A 25,593-nucleotide genomic window follows, 5' to 3' on the forward strand; every position below is an offset into this window, starting at 1 on the left:
AGGAGGCGCCGCGTAGAAGCCCTTCACCAAATCATGAGGTATTTCTTGATTTAATATGGCTTTAAACAGAATCTTCTTAAATGTGACATAATTCTGTAAAACTTATATGCAGACTATGCAGATTATTTTACCTACATCGTACCTAGATGATAATTCGCATTTGTAAAATATTATTTTATAGCAATTCTGATTTTGACCGCTGTTTTATCGTTTTTCTCTTTGGTTTTTCGTTTTAAATCAGAAAATATGTTTCATAACAGGTACCTAATAATTATTATTGGAAATATCTTAATTCAATCCTTAAATATTCCTATTCTTTCCATAATTATTGTTATGCAGATAAAAAACACAGCTGGTATCGAGTAAATAAATTAGATAGGTAAGGTTAATTAAATGAGACCTTACTAACCTTTACGCCTTTACAGGGCTCTATTTTGTATGTTATACATAAAATTACCCCAAGTCGTTCGGGTTGCCCGGGTAACTGGGTTGAGGAGGTCAGATAGGCAGTCGCTTCTTGTAAAGCACTGGTACTCAGCTGAATCCAGTTAGACTGGAAGCCGACTGGACCCCAACATATTTGGGAAAAAGGCTCAGTTAGGTTAGTCCTATTTAATTTAGTTTTAGTGAGAACGATGCAAGATTAGGGACGGCTAAAATACTATGTCGGTAGGTTCGTGTAATCATGGACATTAGAAAGAACTTTCAGCATTTCTATGAATGTAACTGTTATTGAATGTTTTATGCTAATGCATAAATTGGTGTGACGCTACAGTCAATAACAAAGATCACATATAGGTGACATTGTTATGAATGTGACCCACGTAAACCATAGATAGGTAGGTAAATAGAAAATATTCAAATGTAGGTAAATACGAAAACATGAAAAATAAGTATTTGTTATGATAATTAGGTAAGTTATTTTTTAAATAAAATGAACGATATTATCTATTAACTTTAGGAATTAACTGTCTGCTTACGTAAATGGAATGTTAGGTACAGACGTACATTATTTAACCGTCTGGCTAGACAGTTAACTCCATATGATAAGGTATTTTAACTTTTATAATTGAGTTCATTTTGAAAAGCAGAACTATTTAGCTCGATAATGTTTCATTGAAGAGAAGAGAAGGACGAAATAAAACAATATTTAAAAACTGCACTGATTTTATTTTAAAACAATACCGTTACACAAATACACAACACGTTTATTTATAAAAATATTAGTAGTAATAAATTAGCCTTATTACTAAACAACCACTAAACTGAAAAAATAACATCGCTGTTCTTATTCTATATTTCTACAAAGTTTATAATTAAGTATTGCTTAACTTATGTATCTATTGTTATTATGAAAACTATATGTAGCTGTACAATGGTACTTATAATTATAGAAGTAGGTTCTACGGCAAGAAATATCCACTTAGGACCTTCACACTTAAAGTAGATAATTTGACTGATCATGTTTATTGTGTATTTATATTGATATTTAAAAGATCTTCAAATAGTTACAAACAATATTTTATGGACGTTTATCCGAAGAATTAAAATAATGAGTAGATACTAAAATAATTTTGGTACTGCCTTTCTTGCAAATTCTGTTAGTCCAGTTACAAATACCGAGACCAATTTCATTCACAGCATCTGAGTCTGAATATTTGCTCTTGACTTTTGCTTATTAAGATTAATATTGCTTATATTATCTTCTCAATTCGTATGATTAATATTCTGAAGTACATAATTTCAATAACAAACAATCGATATATTTACAAAAAATCTCGTCAAAACCGAGTAAATGGAACGTGACTAGATCTAACCGCCGTTTGGCGGGAGAAGACTTCATTCAAATATATTACATTTATACACAGGTAAAATGTTAGGAAAAATATTTAGCGTTAATTCCGCGAGACAATAAATCGAGACTTGGATTACTCTCATGCATATGCATATACATCATAGGTCCCACTCTCCCACCCTCATGCATATGCATAAAAGAGACCTTTTATTAATGTCATGCATTTCTGCTAAGTAACGCCTGATTCCATAATTTCAACACTGGTTTGCAAAAGTCTGTGTTCAAGGCGGGGCGGCTGATATATTGTTAGGGATGACCTCTGACACGTTATCAGCCGAGTCCTCCTCGTTTTCCTTATTAGCCGGTTCCTCTGGCTCGTCCCTCATGAGGGCGCGGTACTTCTTGGCGATCACCTCCCAGTCTACCACGTTTTCTATCTTCGTGGCGTTGCTGAAGCTGAGTTGGGATCCTAGAGGACTGAGGTGTACCACCGACAGACGCGTTGAGTCTGATAGGGGAATAAAAACAACGACGTAAGAGATTGAAAGATATGAACATTATGTGCTGTTAAGTGTAGTAATTTATTTTGAGTGATTGAGAGTTCTAGTATGCGTATGTGGGTTAGGAAAAAATATATTAGTAGGTAAATTAAGTGTCGTTGTGTGCCTAAAGATATTTGCATCAGTGTCCGTGATGATATAATTTTTAATCTATACTAATATTATAAAGCTGAAGAGTTTGTTTCTTTGAACGCGCTAATATCAGAAACTACTGGTCCGATTTGAAAATTTATTTCAGTGTTAGATAGCCCATTTATCGAGGAAGGCTATAGGCTACTTTTTATCCCGGTACGGGAGACAGTTCCCATGGGATGCGGGTGAAACCGCTGGCAGAAGCTAGTTCATCATAATCAGCGGAGTTTTTCGCAATTGTGTATACCTGAATGTTGAGATATTGATCGTATACCTAGTGGCAATTTCTGCTGTTAGAAAATCATTATTATTTTGAAGTGCTGTAAAATAAAGTTTATTAATATTACAATGATAAAAATTCTTACCCTTAGGCACAACTTGTCCCCTCTTGACTTTGGACAGCCACTTCGCCCCAGCTTTGGACCGCGCGCTCATTTGGTCTTGTCTCTGCAAACCGATCATATGCACCAAGCTTGGTCGCTTCTTTTTGCTTAATCGTTCCTGGTGCGAAATAGTTGGATTAAAAAAGTGTAGAAGGTGTAGATTAACCTGTATACCTTGTGGGTGTGATAAGTGTGGATTACTGAAGTGCCTACTGGTAGGTACGAGGTACATGGTTTTGAATTTTGAGTTCGAAGAGTGTCCAATTGATGATTTGAAAGAAAATATTGTGCACATCAGTTTACTTGATTTACTTTTGGGTACAGAGTGAGGCAGTTTTCCTAATGATGAACTTTATATCTAATATATACTTTGGATGTTAAAGTAAAATATGTGAATACTACAGAATATTAAGGTGGCAAAACCTAAAGTAGTCTTAAAAATGTAGAAATACTATTCTGTAAAATGTCGTCAATAAAGCGCATTTGAAAATATGCACGAAATATTTCTAACTATAGTGGGAATAAAATTTTGTTGATTTGTACTCAGTGTATATTTTGAGTAAGTATTATAAAATGGTTTTGTGTTGGAAACTGGAATGTGTAGCAGTGGAGTCCTCTAAGACTAGGCTAATATGGAAATAAATAAAGTAGTCAGAATATCATAGATCCTCATACATTTTTATTCAAAACAGTTGCTAGAATCTTAATTGGTACTAGCTAGTAGTACGTGTAAAGTTTACTCAAAAGGTTGTTTGGGAATCATCTTTGTAAGTAACAACGGATGGTTCGGAACAGTTCAAGATAGCGTACATAATTTTTTAATTGAAATATTTTCCGTACTGGTAAAGCTTTATTTCAAACTTTCTTTTGTAAATCTCGCATGACTGAAAATCTCACTAATTTCAAGTCACCATACGTCAGGCGGATTTGAGAAAACTCTGACACTAAGGCTTGTTGGGTGATTAAACCTTCAGCTCACTAAGAAGCTCGATAAGAAGAAGAAAATCATTTGATAATTTAATACATAGGTGTAGATAGTTTAATTTTGTACATGTATAAGGCCCAAGTTCACCTATAACATAATCGACCGCCTTAAAACAACTGTTTACTTTTAAAATTTAGAGTGAACTGTTGTTTTCAGAAAACAGAATTTTATGTTCTTGGTAAACTTGGACCAAGTAACACCTCCCAGGTGCTCGTGACTCACCTTACACCTGTGTATGAGCCACATTAGCCACGTGGTCACGAGGTTCAGCGGTGACGGCGCGGTGCTCGTACGATGCATGTTGCGGATCAACTTAGACAATCCGTATTTCCACTCAATGTCTGATTGCGCCTGAAAATCGTTGCTCGTTAATATTTTGCCTAATTATTGTGTGTTTGTACATTGTTATTGAGGACAAAGACTTGACATTGTAGTAGAAGATAATTGAAAACATTTTAATAAAGAGGAAAGAGGTTAGTTTAATTAAAATGTTTTTTTTTCATTCTGAACAAAGTCTTGAAATTGATAAGTGACAGAAATGCTAAGACATCTTTATACTTTAATTACTCAAAAGCACTATCTTTTAATTATCAATGTAGAGAAGTAGTCGAGATAACCTACATAAAGAGGCGATAATTCTTTCTATCAAAGAGTAATAATGCTAAAGCGAATTCCAATAATATATCTTACAGACTATTGCATAAGCAGTAAGAAAGTCCAATTCATTTTAAGGTAGGTAAGTCAATACATGCAATACTTTAGTAATTATTTTAATATAAATAAATTTATCAATTTCAAAGTTTTTATGTGGTTCTCAATCATTTCGACTATATTACTCAGACATAAAGAGCTTTCTCCAATATATTCGAAATTGAAAAAAATATACTGGTTTTTAATTTAGAATAGTTTGGAAAAACGTGACAGCAAGTGAAACTAACAATAAAGATCAAAACAAAGAATATTTAATTTTTGATATTATTTCAAAATTAATTCATAAATACCACAACGTGCTGGCATCGAGCGTCATTTATTTAGGTAGCTGTTTTATATCTCACGTTTTAGTTCATTTGTTTATGGTGTATATGCACACGATACAAGAGGGTTCAGTTTCACGTGTTACCTGTATCCTCTGGTACGTGTCTGACATCATAGCGATGAGCAGATTGATGAGTACCACCACCGACACCAGCATGTAGATCCCGAACACAATTTTAAACAGGTAATTGGTCCAAGCCGGCTGTATGTTACTATCGTTACGGTGCACCCGCGTCTGGTCCGTCGTCGTCTGGCCGAACACCGCGAAGAACAGCAGCTCGAACGAATACAGTGGGTTCATAGTAACTGCGAACAAAAGATCAGAGCTCTGGGCGACACGCAGTTACCTGTATGCGTTGGTAAGTGTCCGACATCATCGCAATGAGGAGCGTTATGAGCACCACGACCGACATCAGTAAGTACGCCCCGAACACGAACTTGAATATGTTCTGCGTCCACAGCGGCCGCACGCTGGACACGTAGTTAAGGTCCGACAACGTTATCTGTCCGAAAAGTGCGAAGAACAGTTTCTCCAACGCCTCGACCGGTGACAACGTCGCTAGAAGACAATACTCAACATGGACCACGGTCTGGTAGCACTCGGCGACCACCGGGGTAGGTTGATGCATGGCTCTCTGCCTATCCACACTTCATTCTTTCACTTTGTACAATCATTGCAATAGTGAACATTACAAATGAATGCTTGGTCTTCTCCTGCATCAATCTTCCCGTTCATCTAAAGATCTAACACGTCTAATTGACACCTATTTGTATGGATGAGATAGATTGATACGGTTGTGTATGCTTTCTTTACATTGGTATAAAAAAGTGTATGTGTGTGTTAAAATTAATTTGGATTTTCGTGTTTAAAAATAATTTAGTGTAAGTGTGCTAATTATAGAGTATTAATTAGTAAGTTTCCACTTATTATACCAGTGCATCAATCCACCCCGTCCCGTCTACGCTAGACATCGAGAGCGGGCGAGAGACGCCACAATGACGACAAACAGCCAAACATATCCGAAACATAAAATGTACCTCGGAGTGGTGAAACAAACGCAGGACATAAGCCAGCCGCGGCATGCGCAAATCAAACTTGCTCCATCAAATGCGGTGAGGTCGGCCACTCATTCCACTAAAACTAGTATAGTGACGCGCAATGCATGTTCTGTGACCACATCTGGAAACCACGTCTCTCGTAAAGCCATGTGATGCGATGCAGAAAATGCATTGTGTACGTAAATAGACATCAAATATTCTAACCACCAAACACTTACACGTGCCATAATATGAAAATAAAACTTGGAAATTATGGCGAGGCGAAGTGTACTTGTATATTACAGAGTCCTAACATTCCACATTCGTATCGTGATGGCAACGGTTGTCTAATGGAATGTAACGTATAAACCAACGATGATAACATTCTCGATGTGATAGACACTCAAGCTTGCAAGCGGATGCACATAATTATTGTTCGGAAAATAAATAGTAAAACAAGCACATCGAGTTGTAATGCGATCATCGTAAGGAAAATGGCATTGACACATAAATATAAACAAACTGTTCTGTTCGGTGTTTGCGGACTTACGTCCAGTTGGCCCCTGTTTCCTTCTGTACGATTCCCCAGAAAATGGATTTTGCCATTGCGTTTCATACGCTTGTCGCTTCAATCGAAGACTTTCTATTACGGCAACAAGTACAACATTAAACATTTCAATGAATAGATAATAATATGATCTACATACATGAATGGACAGTATCTATGGTAGATGGTAGGCAATGTATATGTGATGGATTCACACTCACCGTCGGAGAACAGCTTCTTCCTCTGTTGTCTTGCATACTTATTGTCCTCCGCTTTGATGATATTCCTGAAGGGCTGGTTCAACGCAACTATGTGCATCGAGAAGCCGAACACAAATATCGCTAGTACAGCGAGGAACCTTCCCAGATCCTTCATGAGATCTCCGATGATAATAGCCCACGGACCGAATAGGTGGTGGAAGGATAAGAAATCTAATATTTGAACGCACGCTAATAGAAATGATAAGGCAAAACATTGGTTCCTACAATACATAAGCGTTGGCCAATACTTAGGTAATACGAATATCCAGCCGACGACGTGAGTGGCCACGCCGATCATGCCGCACAATAATACTGCTATTTTGATCCAGCCGAGCCCAGACTTGTCGCTGGGGTTCGTCAGCTCAAACAGAAGGAGGCCGCTCAGACAAATGAGCAGCATCCACTCATACCACCGCGGTATTAAGCTATCCCTAAATATCGAATTATAAATAGGCGTTATCGCTACTAAGGCTAACAATACCATCAGGTAAATGTGTGAAGTTAAATACGACATGAACTTAATTATTGGAATCTTATTATATCTATGGCCTAATGGAAGAGAGAACACCACCCATACGGGTGGACATACTATGAACGCGAAAAAAAGGAACATAATTTTGATGCCGGTCCATTTGAGGCTGCCCCTCCAGAGTTCCTGGAAAGAAAGGAAAAAAAATGAAAATAGTTATTTTTGATGAGTATTGTACTATTGGTGAGTGCTTCCGATGGCATAGTTTGTTACAGTTGACAGTCGTTTCGGATATAGAAGCCAGAAAGATATATTATTACTGTGTCTGACCTGGATGTCACCTAACAAAGGGTTATATTTTCAAATAACTGGGTTGAAAAGGTAAAATAGGCAGTCGTCACATATAAAACATTAAACAGCATTCCGACCCGATGAGGCAAGAGGGGAGTTACCTATATTTTACCTGAAGATATCTCTGTACGACGGTGTGCGCGATGACCTCCTTCTGTTCGTTCTCTATGAGCACGTCGAGGAACTCAATGTTTCTGTTGTCGGTGGCAGTGAGGATGTGTCCGGCGGACTCGGCGCCGGCGGCTAGCGCTAACAGTTCGGTGGCCATCGCCTCGCATTGCTTGCCGGCCGCTATAAGGTCTTTGGCACGCTCCTTTTCCTGTTAGGAACGTGGTATGAATATTAAGTTGGTGATTGGGAAATCCTAATCCCAACTAGCATTATTAGTTATAAAAATAAATCGTATCTAACATGGCAATTTCGATTGTTTAATTTTTTTTAGTATAGACAATTTTAAGGCAAGCACAAAAGTGCTTGCCTTAAAATTGGAATGGACGAATTAGTTCTTTACTTAAATAGGTAAATGACCATACCTTAGTGGAAAGAATAATGTAAATATTAGACAGCTTAGCGGCAGTGTCAACAGGCGCCGGCGACACCAACACGAACTCTTCAATTGGTATGTTGTTATGGTTCTTAGAGCACACCATAAGATTATACACGAACCGTTTATCATCCATAAGGGATTGCGTATCGTGTTCCTTATGTAGTAAGTACTCTAACACATCGTTGTGGTTTTCTGAAGCAGCAAACCAAATTGGAGCACAATTTAGATTAGTTTCACTTTTCGGAGATGCTCCTGATTCACAGAGAAGTTTAACCACGTTTAGATGTCCGGCTTTTGCCGCACAATGTAGCGGGGTCCAGCCATTTTTGTCCGTCGCGTTTATTTCAGCTCCTTGACCGAGTAAAACTTCCACCATTTGATAGTGCCCATGTGTGGATGCTATATGTAACCCAGTCTTTCCGTGTCTGTCTGTACTTTGAAGCAGTTCTGCTGATCTACTTAGGAGGAGTCCTACAATAGACATGTGACCTCCGAAGCATGCAAGATGTAGCGGATTGAACCCCTGAAAACAGAATAAATATAGTTATATTGGGTTAGAAGATTTTAGTCATGAGAAGTTGGAAGATGATTGAGGACTTACATTTTCATTACTAGCGGCATCCACTTGTACTCCAGCAGAGTTGAGAAGTAATCGCACGACATTTTCGTTACCATTGTAAGCGGCTAAATGTAGTGGAGTTAGTCCAGATTCGGCACCTAATTCTGGAACTAGTGAAACTCCTGTTGGAGCTTCTGATTTTACAGTTCCCGGTACGTGAGATAGGAGTTCTCGGACAGTTTCTGAAAAACAATAAATAAATGATTTATGAAAATCATATAATATTCATACCACCCTAAACATTTAAAAAAATAACATCCATTCTTACCGGCCTGTCCATAATAAGCAGCTATGTGTAATGGTGTCAATCCTAATTTCTTGCTTGATATCCTCAACGTATTTGTAGATCGCATAACATCTAATACATTTGTATGTCCGTATTGCGCTGCCAAATGTACCGCAGTCAGACCTGTTCTGTTCTCATCAGTACAAGATGCTCCTGCCCTAACTAATACTCTTACAACATCTGCATGACCACCTTCGGCTGCTAATTGTAATGGTGTTGAATCATTCAACTTATTCCTAGCAGATATAACACCAGTTCTATCAAACTTCATCAGTTCTTCAATCACTTTCACTGAACCCTGAATGGCAGCTATATGAGCACAAGTGTTCCCATCTTTAGTTGTAGCCATTACTAAGTTCGGATGTTGTTGTAAAAAAAGTTGTACTACTTCATTGTAGTTATTTTGTGCGGCTGCATGAATGGGTTTCTGTCCTAATTCGTCTGTAGCATCAATGTTAGCTCCAAGTTCCAGTAAAAGTTTACATACTTCAATTTGTCCGCTTGCTGATGCTAAGTGTAGAGGAGTTTGCTTTTTTAATGTTAGGACATCGATCATAGCATTGTGATCTCGTATTAAGAATTTGACTAAATGTGCGTATCCATTCATAGCAGCTAAGTGTAGCGCTGTTCTACCATTTCTTGCTTTAGAGTTTATGAAGGCTTTGTTAGTTAGGAGAGCATCACAAACTTGTAGGAATCCATGTTCGGCAGCCAGATGAAGGGCTGATCTGCCTTCTGTATCAAATACATCCACTCTTGCATGGTTCGTTAGTAGTGTATTGACAAGTTCCATGTGTCCTCTATGACAAGCTATTAGTAAAGGCGTCCAGCCTATTGAGTTCTGTTTGTTCAGTGCTCTGCTGACGTCAGCAGGAGATATGTGTGCTATCATCTCTGTCATGACGTCATTGTTACCAGCGATCGCACAAAAGTGGAATGCAGTTTCGTAATTGTGTTTTGTTATTAATGTTACATCTGCGCCATTTTCTATTAGGCACTTTACGACTTGTCGGTCAGCTGTTGGGATTTTGACCTCTTCTTTTGTGATTTTGCAAGCAAAGTGCAGTGCACTGGCGCCATCTTCGTCTACTGAGTCTATGTATGTTGTTGCCACAGCTTCCCCTTTATGATCTTTGACGAATTCTATCAAGTGTCGTACCACATCAGGTTTGCAACTCCGACACGCCATATGTAAAGGTGTTTCTCCGCTCTACAAAACCAAAGGTCATTAGTGGCATTACCATATGTTTGTGCTGATGTAAAAACCTAGAATAAGAATAAGAATAAGAACTCTATTACTCTACTCCTAACCTACTACTCTAATCCTACTGATTCAATAGTTTCTGTTACTTTTCAGGTGCACCTGACAAAATATTATTTTCACTTTGAAGAACATGCCATTGGGTTGTTTGTGGCATTACAATTATTAAGACTTTTAGTTAGTTTGAAGGATTTTTCCAGGATCATCATACCTTGGTCTTCCTCAATGGATCCCCTCCATCTTCAAGCAGTAGGACTAGAGTGGCGAGGTTGCCATACTTAGCGGCCACGTGAACTGGAGTCTGTCCGTCTTCTGTCGCTTTGTTAGGACCAGCTCCGGATTTCAGCAGCATTAGCGCGCATTTGTCACCTGGAATGGTTGATTATCTTGTTTGCTTATGTCCTATCAATGAAACATCTAATAGTTAATGCTTTTCACTGTATTTTCATAATATTTTAGTTAAATCTAATCAGTCTTGGTGACTCATCATTATCTGCCGAGCCTTTTCCCAAGTATGTTGGGTCGGCTTCCAGTCTTACCGGTCTTTCGCGACCCTGATATTTTTGATTCATTTCATCAAAATCTGTGCCTCAACAGTCTCACAGTTGGCTAAAAAGCTTTTCTTTCCGAGACTCATGCAGTGTGATTGGTCAAGTTAACAAAGACAACTAACCATCAGGTATCCTAGCAGCTATATGCAAGGCAGTCTCCCTCTGCTTGCCGCCCCTCACGTGGACATCAGCGCCGTACCCCAGCAGAGTCTCCACGACCGCTGGCTTGCACGACTCGACAGCTATGTGTAACGCTGTGTAATTGTCCTGGACAGACCATCGAGAGGAATTGAAACAAGTATAGATGGAAGCCGTTCAAAAACTTGGTGTTTAATAGGCGTTTAGAATGATTGGCTTGTAAACTAAAAACTTCAAATGAAAAAAAGGCCTTCTGAAGATATGGAGAGATCTGAAGAATGGAAAGTAAATGAATACACTCCCATTAACAAATCAGTACAAAATCACATATATTTTCCAGTAACATTTTTTATCTATTTAATATTTATAGAGCTTAAAATCAAGTAACTATTTAGATCTATTCTTCAGTTCCCGAAGCGTCAAAAGACAAAGGAACAATTGACATGGGCTGCGGAATACTTCGCATGAGTTACCGCCTTCGATCAACGGTAGTATTGTTGATCGAAGAGTACCGCGGCCTAGGTACAAAAATAAAAAGGTAACAAATGACATACATTAGTTGTGACGTCAACGCTCTCTCCCTTCTGCAGCAGCGTGTTGATGATCCCGACGTGACCGTACCTAGCTGCCGTGTGGATACTGCGAGCTCCATCCTGGAAACATGGGATGATAGCATAGTAATAAAAAAGAAATTGTGATTGTGTCCTGCGCAGGCGGATCACGGCGATCGGGAATGTGAAGCGATGCGAAGTGAATTTAAGGACCGCGTCACGTCACGTAGGCTAAAATATATCGGCTGTTTGTTGTTTTCGCGTCGCTTGGCGTTAGGATCCCTGACAGGACGCAGCGTAACAGATTACATGCAAAAATATTAATTTAATGAACTAAGCCTATATTAAATTGTTGGCAGAGGAATTCTCAATTACTCAAACTTAGCTGGTTGTGGTTAAACGTACCTACCGACTGTCCAAGGACCGAAACGAATTGGCATAATTATGAAAAATAAACTTTTATAGGAATCTTCATTGCTTATTTAATAGGCCTCTGTAAAAATAATAATAAATAGTGGTAAAGAAATTCAAAGTTCAAGCTTATTTATTGAGATTAGGATTTAGGTAAGGGAATATAAAAATTAACAGTTGTAAAACAATAACACTTATGAACAATAATGTTATATTGCATTAATCCTTCTTTATAACCCATAAGTAGTCATACACTTAAATAAAAGATTTTATAATGTTCTCAAAATAGAAGTGGTTTCGAATTGCATATCAAATAATGTTCCTACGGAAAATATATTTCATTTTTATTACAATAACAAGAAAAGTAATGCAAAAGACTTTAAATAATCACGAATTCAAAGCTTGAATTTATTCACAACTAGCTGTTGCCCGCAACTTCGTCTGCGTGGGCAATATAGAATAGTCAAAATACTACTTATCCCGTAGGTGCATTCTTTCACGTGACAGTATAATTAGGATTAGCACTTAGCAGTCGCATAGATTCAATGATCAAGGTTGTGTTGTGGATGTGACCATTTATCTAAACAAAAGAAATAAAGTTTGTGACGTTGTGAATATCTCTGGATCTAGTCAGCCAATTTGGAAAATTATTACCTATGATGCGTAAGTAATTTTCACAGGAAAAGTTATAATCTATGTCTATATGCTTTGATCTCAGTGGCGTGCACTTAGAGAGGCCTATGTCCAGCAGTGGACTGCGATAGGCTGATGATGATGATGATGATGATATGCTTTGAGTCTGACAAAGCTGTCATTTGTACATTTTCTGCAGCTGCTGCGACTAATCAGAAGCCAGAAAGTCTGTCAGTCTTACCATGGATATCGGCTTGTGTAGTTGACTGGATTGAAGATAGGTAGATAGGTAGTCGCTCCAAGCAAAATATTGGTACTCAAACAGATTCGGTGACTGGAAGCCAACACCAACATAGTTGGGGAATAGCCGGATGGATGATAAAATGAGTCATCATCATCAGCAGGCGCATAGGGTAGGATAGTTTCACTACTGGGGAGAAACACTTGTATGACGGGGATTTTCTGTGCACTTACTCACTATAGTAAGGCTGACCCACATTAGGCGTGCGCGATCCTCGGGCGTGTGAGTAGCGCGGGCGTCGCGAGCACGCTGCATGAACGTCGCGTTTTGCTGCCCTGCGGCATGTGTGAAGAGTGCAAGCGACGCGGCGCTCGAGTTGCGTTCTTACCCCTTCGCCTGCTATCCCCGCCGCCCGCTAAACGCCTTAGCAGTTAAACGTTAAGGAGAGCGGCGCGTGCGCGCCACGACCTCGCTGTAGGTAAATGCCGCAGGGCAGCAAAACGCGACGTTCATGCAGCGTGCTCGCGACGCCCGCGCTACTCACACGCCCGAGGATCGCGCACGCCTAATGTGGGGGAGGCCTAAGCCGGGACTCCACCGAAATGTTTGCATTAGTTCACGAATAGGCAAAATGTACGTATCTGTGAGAGTCCACTTCATGTGTTCGTACTTGAAACCTGCAGTTTTGCCAAGATTTTCAAAATGTACGCTCTCAATTTGTCATTTCTTGGTGGAGCCAGCAAATCAAAAGAAACAGAAGTGTTGTATACTGTGCGTCACTACCGCACACTGGGAAAATTTCGCTCTTGCGGAGGAAGTTTATATACCATATTTTGTGTCACACGTAAACAGGACGACAGTAAGTAAAAAAAGTCCACCGAAAAACTTTCAAAGATCTGATGAACGAACAAATCAGACCTGACTTGGTCAACTGGGGCCAATCAGAGCTCTATGAAGCGATCATATGCTTTGGCTCCTACTGTTATTGTGGTTTCTGAAAATTTATTCACCTCATTCAACGATGAATGTAATTCTGATGGTACTATTAAGAACACTTGCTTAGCGCAGAAGCTGACGTTGGCAGGTCGACTCTTTTGACTTCTCGAATAGGATACCATTGGTTTTTGTGCAATGCACACCTGCAATGCATGCTGGATTAGGATAGGATACAGGTGGATAGGATTTGCAACAGAAAACAATTCTGTCTTTGTGATTGAATGACATCAAACGTAGTTTTATATAAAAGGTGTTTTTTTAGACTTGGCTCGGGTCTTACTGAGACTGTTCGTAATCGTGACCAGTGTATTTGCGATCAGAAGTTGAAAGTAAGCATGTCTCTGGTATGCGACGCGCAATTTGTACGTTTTCAGACGCATAAAGCATTTTACGTGTGTATGGTATTAAATCGAGAAAGCTCCCATTTCTTATCTGCACTTTGTATCTGGGCTTATTCTTAAAGCTACAGAATCCTACATTACCTACCTACCTCACGCTTAGCAGCACTTGCGAGAGACAGATCCTCCTTTCTTCTAGGATTAAGTTTACATACTTTGCATCAGAAAAAATAATGAAGGTCTACTTAATACTATTCACTCAAAGTAATTTGTTTTAAGGCCACCACATTAGTGGAAGAGAAGCTAAACTATGTTTATGAAAAAATCCTGATATAAACTCCATCTGTAACTTTAAATGATAATTAATTGTTATACTAAAGTCATCATTTTGACATAATATTCAAAAATAATTTAGATGGCACCGTTTTAAATTTGGCTGAGAACTATTATTTTCCTTTCATCAAGGTAATAATTATAATTGGATTTTGATGTGGCACGGCAAACTGACAAACACTATTGAAATGTCTATCGAAAAATTACACTACGTGTTAAAATATAGTGAATTACGGAAAATACACAACTCCATCTGTTGAAATAATAATCCTCTATAAAGAATGTATGGTAATTTATTGTCATTTACCACCTCGCTCCTTTGACAAATTTTATGTATTTTATTTAACACAGATTACCACAGATGGAGCTACTTTAACCTTGGCTAAACACAATTTTAATTTTTTTTTCTTCCGAAGTTACTTATGAAGGTGTGATTTTCTGTGTAAAGGTTAATAATAGGCCGATCAACTAATATAAGTACAACATTCAAATGTACAGTTTTGACAAACAGATTGCGTGTCGTAATATTTTACATCTTGAATTCACAAAATTAATCATATCTTTTGATAGAGTGAATCGATTTCGATGAAACAAAAACTAAATAATACCCCAAGTTACGTAGAATTTTTGTATATAAGCATTGTCTGCATTGAATTCGTAGATTTTACGTGAATCCCGAACGAACAAACAGATAAACAGATAAACAGACAAACAGACAAACAGACAAACAGACAAAAATGACAAAAATGATGGAAATGGGTTCTGTTAGTTATCCTTTAACATGCTGGCTATTTTTTTTGCCAATTTCTTCAATGTACAAAAATTACTTTTCTACAGATTTATTATATGTATAGATTTGAGTGACATAAACAAATGATGTGACCACGAACAACAAAACGCCATACTTTTATTTAAAATGCAAATTAAACATGTAGAAATGTGTTCATATTTTATGCGTTACATTGCTGGGTATACTAGGTCACTTCAAGTCTCATGTCCGGCAAGCAATGTATGTCGACCTTTACGCAGTGAGGGAAATCCGGGCCTGTCGTATGTATGTACCTAACTAAGTAGATAAAGATAGGAAATAAACATACATTAATTCTAACAAGGTTGATTGTCGTCTTTAGAATGCTAGCCGTAAAACAATACTGACATAGGTTATGGATGAATAGAAGGTTAACAGGGCGTTTTTAAATGTTACGTTTGCGTTTTTTTAAGGCTACTTAAAGCAGTGCTGTTTATCTATTGTTTGAACTGTTTTAATCAAGGTTATGGCATACTTTTGAATTGGACAAATAGGTAGGATTGGTTTGAGTAGTTTGCTTTTCTTTGAAAACGTTTTCAAAAACTGTTATACTGTTTTTATAGCTGCTGAACAATTATAAATTCATATTATTTCAAGTGTCCTTTCAAATTATTTAGGCCTATAATCAATACAGTAATCCAATTTATAAAACGCCTCAGAGCTTTAAAATGAGGCTTAGCCAGGCACAATGAAATATAGTTTTAATTACGAATGCACTGCGATGAAACACGCAACGTCTTAGCTATGTCGTGCGCCGCGGTGCCGCCCGTACAATGGAGACAGTGTCACGGAAATCACATCAAATTATTCGGTTTATTTTGATAATTAGCTCGTGGTCATTAGTTTTAGATATCGTTCATCTATTTTTAAAGTTATTTAGGGGAAGATAATTAGAAGATTAAAAGTAAAGCAACTATGTCTCTCTCGCTCCGCTTCCTAGTAATTAGGTATAGATTGTTAATAGTTTCTCAGTTGATCTTTGGAGTTAATCCCGCTATGTACATATAGGTATGATTTCTTGCCATATCTAGCCGAAGCTCAGCCACTAATGCAGTCTAATGTAACAATCGCATAAGCAATAATATTTATCCTTCATTTTAATACTGCAGTACATAGCTTAGATACGAATAAAATGTTATAGTAAAAAAATCCATGATTTCTATGGGCATTGTTCACGTAGTTGCAATAATAGTTTTCAAAGGTGGATTTGAACAAAGAAAATAAGGCCTAATGCTTATAGAAACTACCTTTCCTTTGTTAAACATCTGATCATCATGACGACATATTTTAATGTGGTTAATGCATTATTAAAAACGTGTAACATGGTGTCTTACGAATTATTTATGTATTGTAGATATACGATTAATTAGTCATACCGGAATAGCGCCAAACATATAGGTAAAAAATGTTTATTTACCAGTCATTGTTGTATACAAAATTGTAAATGTATCTTAACACCTGTGATCACATCTTACATTAGTATTATAAACGCATATATCATATCATTAAACGCGTAAACGCATTTTAGCACACCTAAAATTGGTTTAAAAATTTGGTATAAGTACATAGACTGTGCATCAGAATCCTTGCTAGAATATGGGTTAGTTTGGTTGCGTGTAACGTCTTGTCTGTACTTTTGTCGCACTATACATACAGACACTTGAAGAAGCTTTTGGAGAAAGTTTTCTTAGAGCATTTTCACGTTAGCGGATTTTCCGTGCGAACCTTTCTAGGAGTGCTAGCAAACAATTGACTACTGCCAGTTCAAACGATGACACACAAAACGATAATGTGTCATGCTTAAAAAACCGAACAGAAAATCCGCTGACGTGAGACCTACAACCACTGGGAAATATTTCCATGCACATACCTTATTAGGCATATGCAGGTAGACTCCTTTCTTGAACAGCATCATGGCACAATCAGCATGGCCGTTCAGAGACGCTATATGCATCAGAGTACTGCCATCCTTCGTCCTCTCGAAGATGGAGGCTTTGAACTTGTCAGCTAGCAGCTCGATGATGGAAAATATTTACTTTTACCTACCTTATTAGGCATATGCAGGTAAACTCCTTTCTTGAACAGCATCATGGCACAGTCAGCATGGCCGTTGAGAGATGCTATATGCATGAGAGTGCTGCCGTCCTTCGTCCTCTCGAAGATGGATGCCTTAAACTTGTCAGCTAGCAGCTCGATGATAGCTGCGTGGCCGTTTTCTGCTGCTAAGTGCATTGGAGTCCGATCTGGAAGGGGAATGGGATAGTATAAGGTTTGGTGGTTGTATGATGAAGATAATAGGTTAGTTAGTGAGTGTGGGCTTTGCTAGGGCTTGGACTTTTTGGTAGACTGGTCTTTGGAGGATGGGCATAGTTATACATAAACAGTATCAGTTTACAGTTAATATTGTGCTCCAGTTGTATTAAAATTAGGTCACCTAGTGTTTTTGAGGAAGCAAAGCAATCCTGGATTGTCGGTCAGATGTTTTACATGGTGACTAACTAGACTAAATTGCGTATATTTAATGTAGAGATAAAGCGATTTTTACAGAATGTAAGTATGTGAATGTATGAATGTGTTTTTGTTTGATTAGGTATATCTTCAAAACCAACTCACCTTCATTATCAGCAATAGCAGCATTCGCTCTGACTCCATAGAAGTACTTCACAAGCGGCTCATCACCTTCCGCGGCGGCAATATGGAGGGGGGTCTGTCCGGCCCCGTTGACGGCATCCACGGCGGCTCCATAGTCCACCAGTATCCGCGCCATGTCCACATCCCGCCGCCTCGCCGCGAGGTGCAATGCTGTGTCCCCCGCGGGGGTCGACGCCTGGGCGGCACACGGGTTGTTAAACTACTGGGATTAGTATCCGGATCACACTGGTTATGGGGGCAAAGCGAGTGATAGTGGCGCAAGCTGGTGAAATGAGCTACGTGATGCGTTTCGTCTTGGAGTTCAGGTATGTTATGCTAAAACTTATTTAGGTATTTATAGTACTTTCGGGGTATATTATGGTACTTGTGGGTTTTGAAATTGTAGACGTAAGAGAGCTTTGACGAAACGCTTTTATGATCTTACAAGTATGAATTCATAACTACAATATCTATATCTCTCCAAAATACCGTAGGATAAGAATACAAGAAAGGAATAGGTACAAAATATTTACAAAGCTTAGGTACTTAAGAATTCAACAGTACTTATTTCAATTGCAAAAATCTACGAGATAGGGTTAAAAGATTGGTATATCTGATATTGAATAATTCATACGAGTGTCGAGTGCAGTTGCATAACGCTACGTATCACGTGTAACACTGGAGGCGCATACCTTGAGCTGTTCGGCGGTCTGCGCGCTGAGCAGCTCGCGCACCATGCTCTGGTTGCCGGCCTCGACTGCCAGCAGCAGCGGGATCTTCCCCCTCTGGAACACCATGTCGCGAATTAGCTTTTTCCATTCTTTCTGTCTGGCGCGCTCCTTGTTCAGCTCAATGAAACTGATCTCGAGTTTCTGCAGGTCCTTCGCCTGCAGGCCTGGCGGCGAGCGGGCACGGCCGCGGCCGGCGCTGGCGTCCCGGTCCCCCATGCCGCCTCCACGCGCCGCGCTAACTCGCGCCGAGCATCGCGCCCTGCAACTGCACGACTCGCTTCCGAACCGTCACACCACAGACAATAACAGCCGAATTACGTGCATCGCAGTCTTCGCAGCCAACTAGACAATAACGTATAATCGATCGTCTATCGTGCTTCTCACTGAATACCGATGCATTCGAAATTGACACGATTTCCGATTTACTAAGTTTTGTACGTCACGCTCAGACCCAGTGATACGTACTTGATCCTCCATGAGTACTAGGTACTAGCTACACGAGCGCACGTCGGAGGCCATGGCAAAGCTGCCTTCCTCTAGTCGTGACGAAGGACCGACTGAGACTTATTGTATTAAAATTAGTAATTTTGAATTTCAGCGCTGACGTTGTAACTAATATTCAGCGACTGATTTGCATTGTAAATTCGCGCTGTGACGTTTACTCGGCGGCTAAAGCTCGACGGATAATTAGCTAGTTTCTATTCGTACAGGGTGGCTCGTTCCTACTGTCGGAATGTCCTTACACGTCAGCCTTGGGGAGACGCCGCGGTGCGCGACAATCGCGTTTTGCGGGAATTCGCTCATAATTAGTTATTGTCGGATTATTTCAGTCAGTCGCTGCGTGTTACGTTAAATGATGGCACGATAAGTTGGAAAGTTTTATTCGTGGGTACTCATGGAGTTGATTCAGCTCACAGTGTAAACGTAGAGTTTTGTTTACAGGTTGTGTTTTAGGGTGTTTTCGGGGGTAGTTCCTGAATCAGGCGGATGGCGGTGCCAGGCGGCGCGGCTGCACGCGATGGCTGCGACGACGCTGCATCCACGCCCGTTCACTATTCGCGTATACAAATCATAACTCTAATATCAGCGCTATAAAGCTTAAGATTTATTGAACACAATTCGCATGGGTCGTTTAGTTTTACTATTTCCAATTTGCATACATTTATGTATTTGCTAGACATAGGTATCGATACAGGTAGGTATCGGTCGTCGTACTTACAACAGACAGTAAGTAAACGACCTTTTATGCAAAGAAGATGAATCGCGAATAAACAATGGAACATCTTACTATTCAAACAGTTGCATTTCAAATCTTCATTATCATGCTGCTCATTGTAGGTACCTTTATAATTTCAACAGTTTTTTTCTAAGTCATCCTTACCCCATCAACTCTAAGTCTGATATCCTTCCCTGCTGCCGTGAGCAATGCTCGGAGTATGCTGGTGGCAGTTCCAGTCTGTCTGCTGGCCACCAAGTGCACAGCTGTTTGCTGCCGGCTCTGCAATCAACATGCTATGCTAAACAACTATTAATATAAAATAAACAAAGCTACGAGTTTGCTGAGGAAAATTCTATGTTTTGCTTGAGTAATATGGGAGTTAAACGTAATTGCAGACCTAGTTTTCTTTTATTTTCTTTTTGTTTTGCTTGTGTAGAATTAAAAGCGAAAGCCATTAGTTTGTTTATACATACATATGAACATAGGTTTACTTTTTTAAATAAAAGTCAACTTATCTGTAGTGTTTTGTCTAAAAAGGGATTTATACATAGGTCATCGGTAATATCTCACCCCTCCGGTGGCGAATGGGTCGACCCCTCTCTTGGACAGCAGTAGCTTGACGATGTCCTCTCGCGAGTACATTGCTGATATGTGGAGTACATTGTAGTTATCCTGGGAAGAGAAAAAAAAGCTTTAATATTCTCTCATAAGTTAAGTCGACAGCGTAATATGTTTTTTCTCAATAATGTTTGCGACAAAACAGTAATAGACTACAAGGATTCTTATTTTGTGGTGTTGTATCTGTAAACTGCCATCAATGTTATGAATCAGAATCAACAACAAATTTTATATATAAATACTTTTTTTTCTTTCTTTTGTTATTTCCCTTGGTCCTATAAAAATAAGTATTGTCTTTCATAGAGTACCCAATTGGTCACATTACTTTATGTAAGGTTTTTTTTTAAAATAACTGAATAAAATATTACCCTGTTACGACACTAAGATAAAAATCTACATTTCCTAAGCCAATTTTTAATAAGATTCTAAGTACTAACAACAGACCGGTACGAATCTAGATCGAAAACATTAGCCCCGAATAGCTTTTATTGGCAAAAAATGAAATAGAAACGTAGACGCCATAAAATATGTTTTGAATTTCAGGGTTAGTTTCCCGGCGTCGTATTATAGCGTCCATAAATACTAAACTAGGGGAAAATAGAGGGGTTTTCTTAAAATTGCTTCATTTGCAAAAGTTATAAAAACTTAGTTATGTTATAGATTATAGCGTAGCAAGTCTACGGCGTAGCGGTGACTACGAGAATGCAAACTTCGTAGCTTGCGTAGGTTTGTTGTAGTCACTACACTCTTTTCATTGCAAATTACGAATACGTTCAGATTTATCTTAGCTTATTAAATATTATGTGGATTTCATAAAAAACGTTAAGTTCTAAACTATACCTACTTATATTATAAAGCTGACGACTGTTCGTCTTGAAAGTGTTAACGTCAGAACTACTGAACCGGTTTGAAGAATTCTTTGAGTATTAGGTAGCCTATGACGGTAGATTTTATTTTATTTTAAGCGCGGAGTAAAATCACTGGTGCAAAATAGTGTAGTAATAAAAGTACTAAAAAATACGCACTACCAAATTAAACTCTTTAGCCTAACATTATGGCTAAGAATGCGACCTTGAGTCCACCGAACGGTCATAATTTCCATCGGTGTCACCAAATTACCTACATAAAGTTGTAGGTAATGTTAGTACAATTTCCTTCGTACATACTTTTGCGTAGTAAATGTGTCCATACATAACGTATGTTTGTTGATAGATCGCGTGCTGGACGGCTAAGACATTAGCTTACTTCGATATTCATGCAAACTGACCTATGTTTGCTACCTATAGTACTTTAATTACTATGTTGTTCTGAAAGATTTTATTTTTTAGCGGGGAAGTAAAAGTGTAGGTAAGTGTGACGACAAAAAAAATGCGTTCACATAGGAAAAGCTTGCTCAATCCATCGCTAAGATTGCTCAATCGGAAGTAGGCACAGTAACAAGGCCTGATGCAAATACTTTTACGCATATGCTTCGAAGCTGAAAACTTTTTTTAAACCTACAGTTATTGTGTGCCGAAAAAAAATTGTTATACACTAGGTATTCGGAAAAAGGTACTACTGAAAAGAACCACGAACTTGCTAGGTTTGAAAATAACAAACTGAAGTAAAGTTTCTCACATCTCTCAATAGAGGGCATTAGTGTACTAAAAAGTTGCAAGCCGTGCAATACTTTGATTTTGACCACTTTCTGAAAGCGGAGAAGTGATTGTGCGGCCTGGGGGTTGTGTGAACCGATCAAATCCTAAAAAAAGACAGCTTAGGTGCTGTCCGCACGCAATATGGTCTCTCGCATACCTACTTTTACATACAGAGTTTCTGTTGTTACAAAATCTAGCCTCTAAGCCCGTTAAAAAAATAAACCACAGTGACGTCATTCCACGTCATTCACATCACTTTAAAGTCAAAAAGTCAACGGCCACGTGTTCACCAGAGGAAATAGTTAAGTGTGAGCTGCGTACATTTGTGTGTAAGCATGTGTAATGTGGGAGTCGCGTGCCGTGGTCACCTCGTGCCATTTGTTGCTTATAATGTCACGCTCACGGCCCCTGACTCATGGACCTTAGGAAACTAAACATTCGATAGTATTGAAGAAAAAGTTTTGAAGTGACGATATTTTTTTCTTGGAAGATAAATCAAGAATGTTTTTGTGATGGTTCAGTTTATTATGTAGACTTCATCGTCTTCCGAGCCTTTCCCCAACAATGTTGAGATCGGCTTCCAGTCTAACCAGATGTAACTGAATAGCGTTTTACAAGGACTTAATATAAATATCGCGATACTTTCACACACGTTCAGTTTGTGTTATATTTGTGTGATTAACACAGCTGATAAATTACATTTACTTTACATATATACTTATAACACCCAGACCACTGCTAACAAGCAAGCTCATCACACAAATGTTGACCATACCGAGAATCGCACCCGGGACCATCAATTCGGCAGTTTAGCAAGGTACCATTGCGTAAACGTGGTCATCATACGTGTAAGACGAAACAGCCTTTTAGAGTGTTTACTGAATTAAATATTTTATTACAAACACGTGCAACGAAATAAAACATGCGCAGTACGTCAAAGATGCATACCTATTATAACGACGACTGTTTGAATGATCAAAATGCACTCGAGATTTTGATATGATCAAGCCCAGAGACTAAATTATACTTATTTTTAAATAAGAAATCACGTATGAAAGTTATTTTTTTTAACCTCTTGTATGTTGCTAATTGTAGAACAATAAAAAATCAATTGTGTGTCGCGTATATCTGCACTACGATATACCTACAACAGGTACAAAGACAATGTTGGTATAGCTAATTCATCATATAATAGAAAGAAGGCAATACTGAAAATATGACGTCACCTCCAAGAAATGGGTAATTTACTTTCGTGGAGTGCAATCAAAGCTAACAACAACTACTCATTTGTAACTTTTCAAGAAAAGATATCAATCTTAACCACGCAAAAGTAGCTGAAATTGTACTCGGACTGAATTAAAGATAAATAGAAAGAACCCGTTGATCGCTTAACTGTTTGTTTTTGGTACTAAAATTAATGCTTGACTTTTTGACCTGCTGTACTTATGTCTATGAATTTCTTTTGTTATTTTGATATCCATAAATAAAATACAAACCGAAGAAACTACTTAGTTTAGCCGCCTATGGCTGGTTCTAACCTAGCTGTAACCGGTTGAACCTAGGTGTAGCCGCACTTCGGGCTTTAACCGTAACACATATAATAATAATAATATCTGCCTCTTTTACTAGGTGTTTTTAGGGTCGTTTTGAATGCTTAACCTGATGAAGTTAAGTTACTTCCTCCAAGTCTCTTCATTGGGTTTCATTTCTTTCTTAAAATACGTGGAAATTGAAGCTCTATACTCTCGATTTCTTAAACAAAGTGGTGTCTCCTAATCTGATCATCTAGTATCAAAACCGCGGCTAAAATTGGTATAATGCGAATTCTAAACATATGCAAAAATATTGCGATGTAGACAGAAATAGCGAGTAACCACAGACATATTCCGTTCATATTCAGTAAATATTAGAGCTTCGAGTCCATAATGCATTTTCTTGTAAGTCGGACCGCGCTTAGTTCTGACCTATTACAGGTTATGAGCATAAATTGCTTGTGGAGTGCTATCAGACGATCTGTGACGGTAGGCATGAAACTTGGGCTATAACTTAGTTATATAAAGTTGGTGATGTAGTGTGAGCGAGCGTTTATTTTGTTGGTGTGATCAACGAATGAAGTTGGTGTTGTAACAATAGAATTTTTTTCAGCAAAGCATCGCTGTGGAATATAGGCATTGCTAGTTGTCTCTATAAGTGGGTTTTTACCAGAAATGATGAATAGAATTGATAATTTTATTGGTGTATCTGATACAATTGTTTCCCTAAAATAGATTAGCAAAACTACAATCGACGTTTTTACGCAATTAAGAAAATTACTAAACAAAACATTGACGGCATATTATCGCTGTTTGTATATGTAGAGCCTTACGGTGGCAGGTTGGCACGCCTTATAGGAAATTACCTCTTCGTTCCAGTTTGCTTTCTTTCAAGACGCGAACCTACTTACACGATGTTAATTACTCGTATTTATTGCACCAGGTACTCACAGCTTTCTCAATATTCTTGTTTATTGATGTGTTTGGATATTCCAGTTTACATATAAAAATATATTTAGTCAGATTCAGTGACCTTCAAATATATGAAAAATGGAAAGCTATTTACCCGACTGCCAAGAAGGGTTATGGTTTTAATTTTTATTTTTATTGAGATTGCTCATAGGGCGGACTTTTTGGCGGCCCGTCTTAGCATTTTTGACGTTCAAAAAAGTTCGCACCCATGTTTGAATTCATGTTTTTCAATTTGAGCCAATACACAAATAATAAACTAAAAATAAGTACTTACATTATTCCTAGCGCCGACATCGGAGCCGAGTTCAATGAGCCGCTCCACGAAAGATGTGCGGTTGTCCTTTACCGCGTACATCAGCGGTGTCATGCCCGTCGTCTGAAACAAACAATAATTATTACTATCAATATAGCATTCATTATTCAAATACTGTCGTAAACTTTAAGTGTCATAGAAGATTAGTTGTCAATAGATAAGTTGTTCTGATTTGTTATCGAAATATGAGGCCAACGACTATCCCTGACAGACACAGCGGTTACAAAATTATGTTGATAAAAATAATATACTCTGCGAGTATACATATATAAGCTGAGCATAGAACTCTGCAATATTAAAACACGATAGGCAATGAGGGATGTTCCAAAAACATTGTCTTCCTCTACAGACTTATAGCCTTGCATGCATTTAAATACCTAAAAAAACGTTAAAAAATATGGGTTTCCTTTGTAACATAATTTAATTCCAAAAAATGTTGAGCTACAAAAAACATTGTTAAAAAATCTGCATAATAAATTAAACACACAACAAAACTAATTTAAGATGCAAGATCTAAGATAGCGTACAAAATAACTGCAATTTGACCACCAGCCAAAACCGCAGCCAACTGCAAATTGCAGTCCGGTAGCAATTAGACGTTTTCAGCTACTAAATTCAACAACTAGAAACAATAAATTTGATTATCACATACTCTTTTACTAATAGGTATTA

At 38.4% G+C, this 25,593-nt stretch overlaps 1 protein-coding gene across 1 annotated transcript; it reads right to left on the reverse strand.

The window, feature by feature from the left end:
• Positions 1-1,694: 1,694 nt before the first annotated feature.
• Positions 1,695-24,982, reverse strand: LOC110384453 (serine/threonine-protein phosphatase 6 regulatory ankyrin repeat subunit A). Its single transcript, XM_064037686.1, has 18 exons — positions 24,883-24,982; positions 20,420-20,521; positions 20,012-20,128; positions 18,592-18,684; positions 17,882-18,095; positions 17,315-17,511; positions 11,512-11,610; positions 10,942-11,086; positions 10,480-10,637; positions 8,990-10,217; positions 8,704-8,903; positions 8,089-8,625; positions 7,668-7,874; positions 6,697-7,390; positions 4,976-5,196; positions 4,078-4,206; positions 2,853-2,988; positions 1,695-2,303 (listed from the first exon to the last, which is right to left on the reverse strand). The coding sequence occupies exons 1-18, from the start codon at positions 24,973-24,975 to the stop codon at positions 2,077-2,079; spliced, it is 4,797 nt and encodes a 1,598-aa protein (XP_063893756.1). The 5' UTR covers positions 24,976-24,982; the 3' UTR covers positions 1,695-2,076.
• Positions 24,983-25,593: the final 611 nt, after the last annotated feature.

This window comes from Helicoverpa armigera, chromosome 13, assembly GCF_030705265.1.
Source record: "Helicoverpa armigera isolate CAAS_96S chromosome 13, ASM3070526v1, whole genome shotgun sequence".
In the NCBI taxonomy this organism is placed as follows: domain Eukaryota; kingdom Metazoa; phylum Arthropoda; class Insecta; order Lepidoptera; family Noctuidae; genus Helicoverpa; species Helicoverpa armigera.

Excerpts from the sequence above, each read along its gene's own strand:
- LOC110384453 (XM_064037686.1), bottom strand. The coding sequence starts at position 24,975 with ATGACACCGCTGATGTACGCGGTAAAGGACAACCGCACATCTTTCGTG. Across the intron at positions 17,512-17,881 it reads TGCTATTGCTGATAATGAAG|ATCGGACTCCAATGCACTTA; the intron begins GTGAGTTGGTTT and ends TTCCCCTTCCAG. Across the intron at positions 8,626-8,703 it reads ATGCCGCTAGTAATGAAAAT|GGGTTCAATCCGCTACATCT; the intron begins GTAAGTCCTCAA and ends TTCTGTTTTCAG.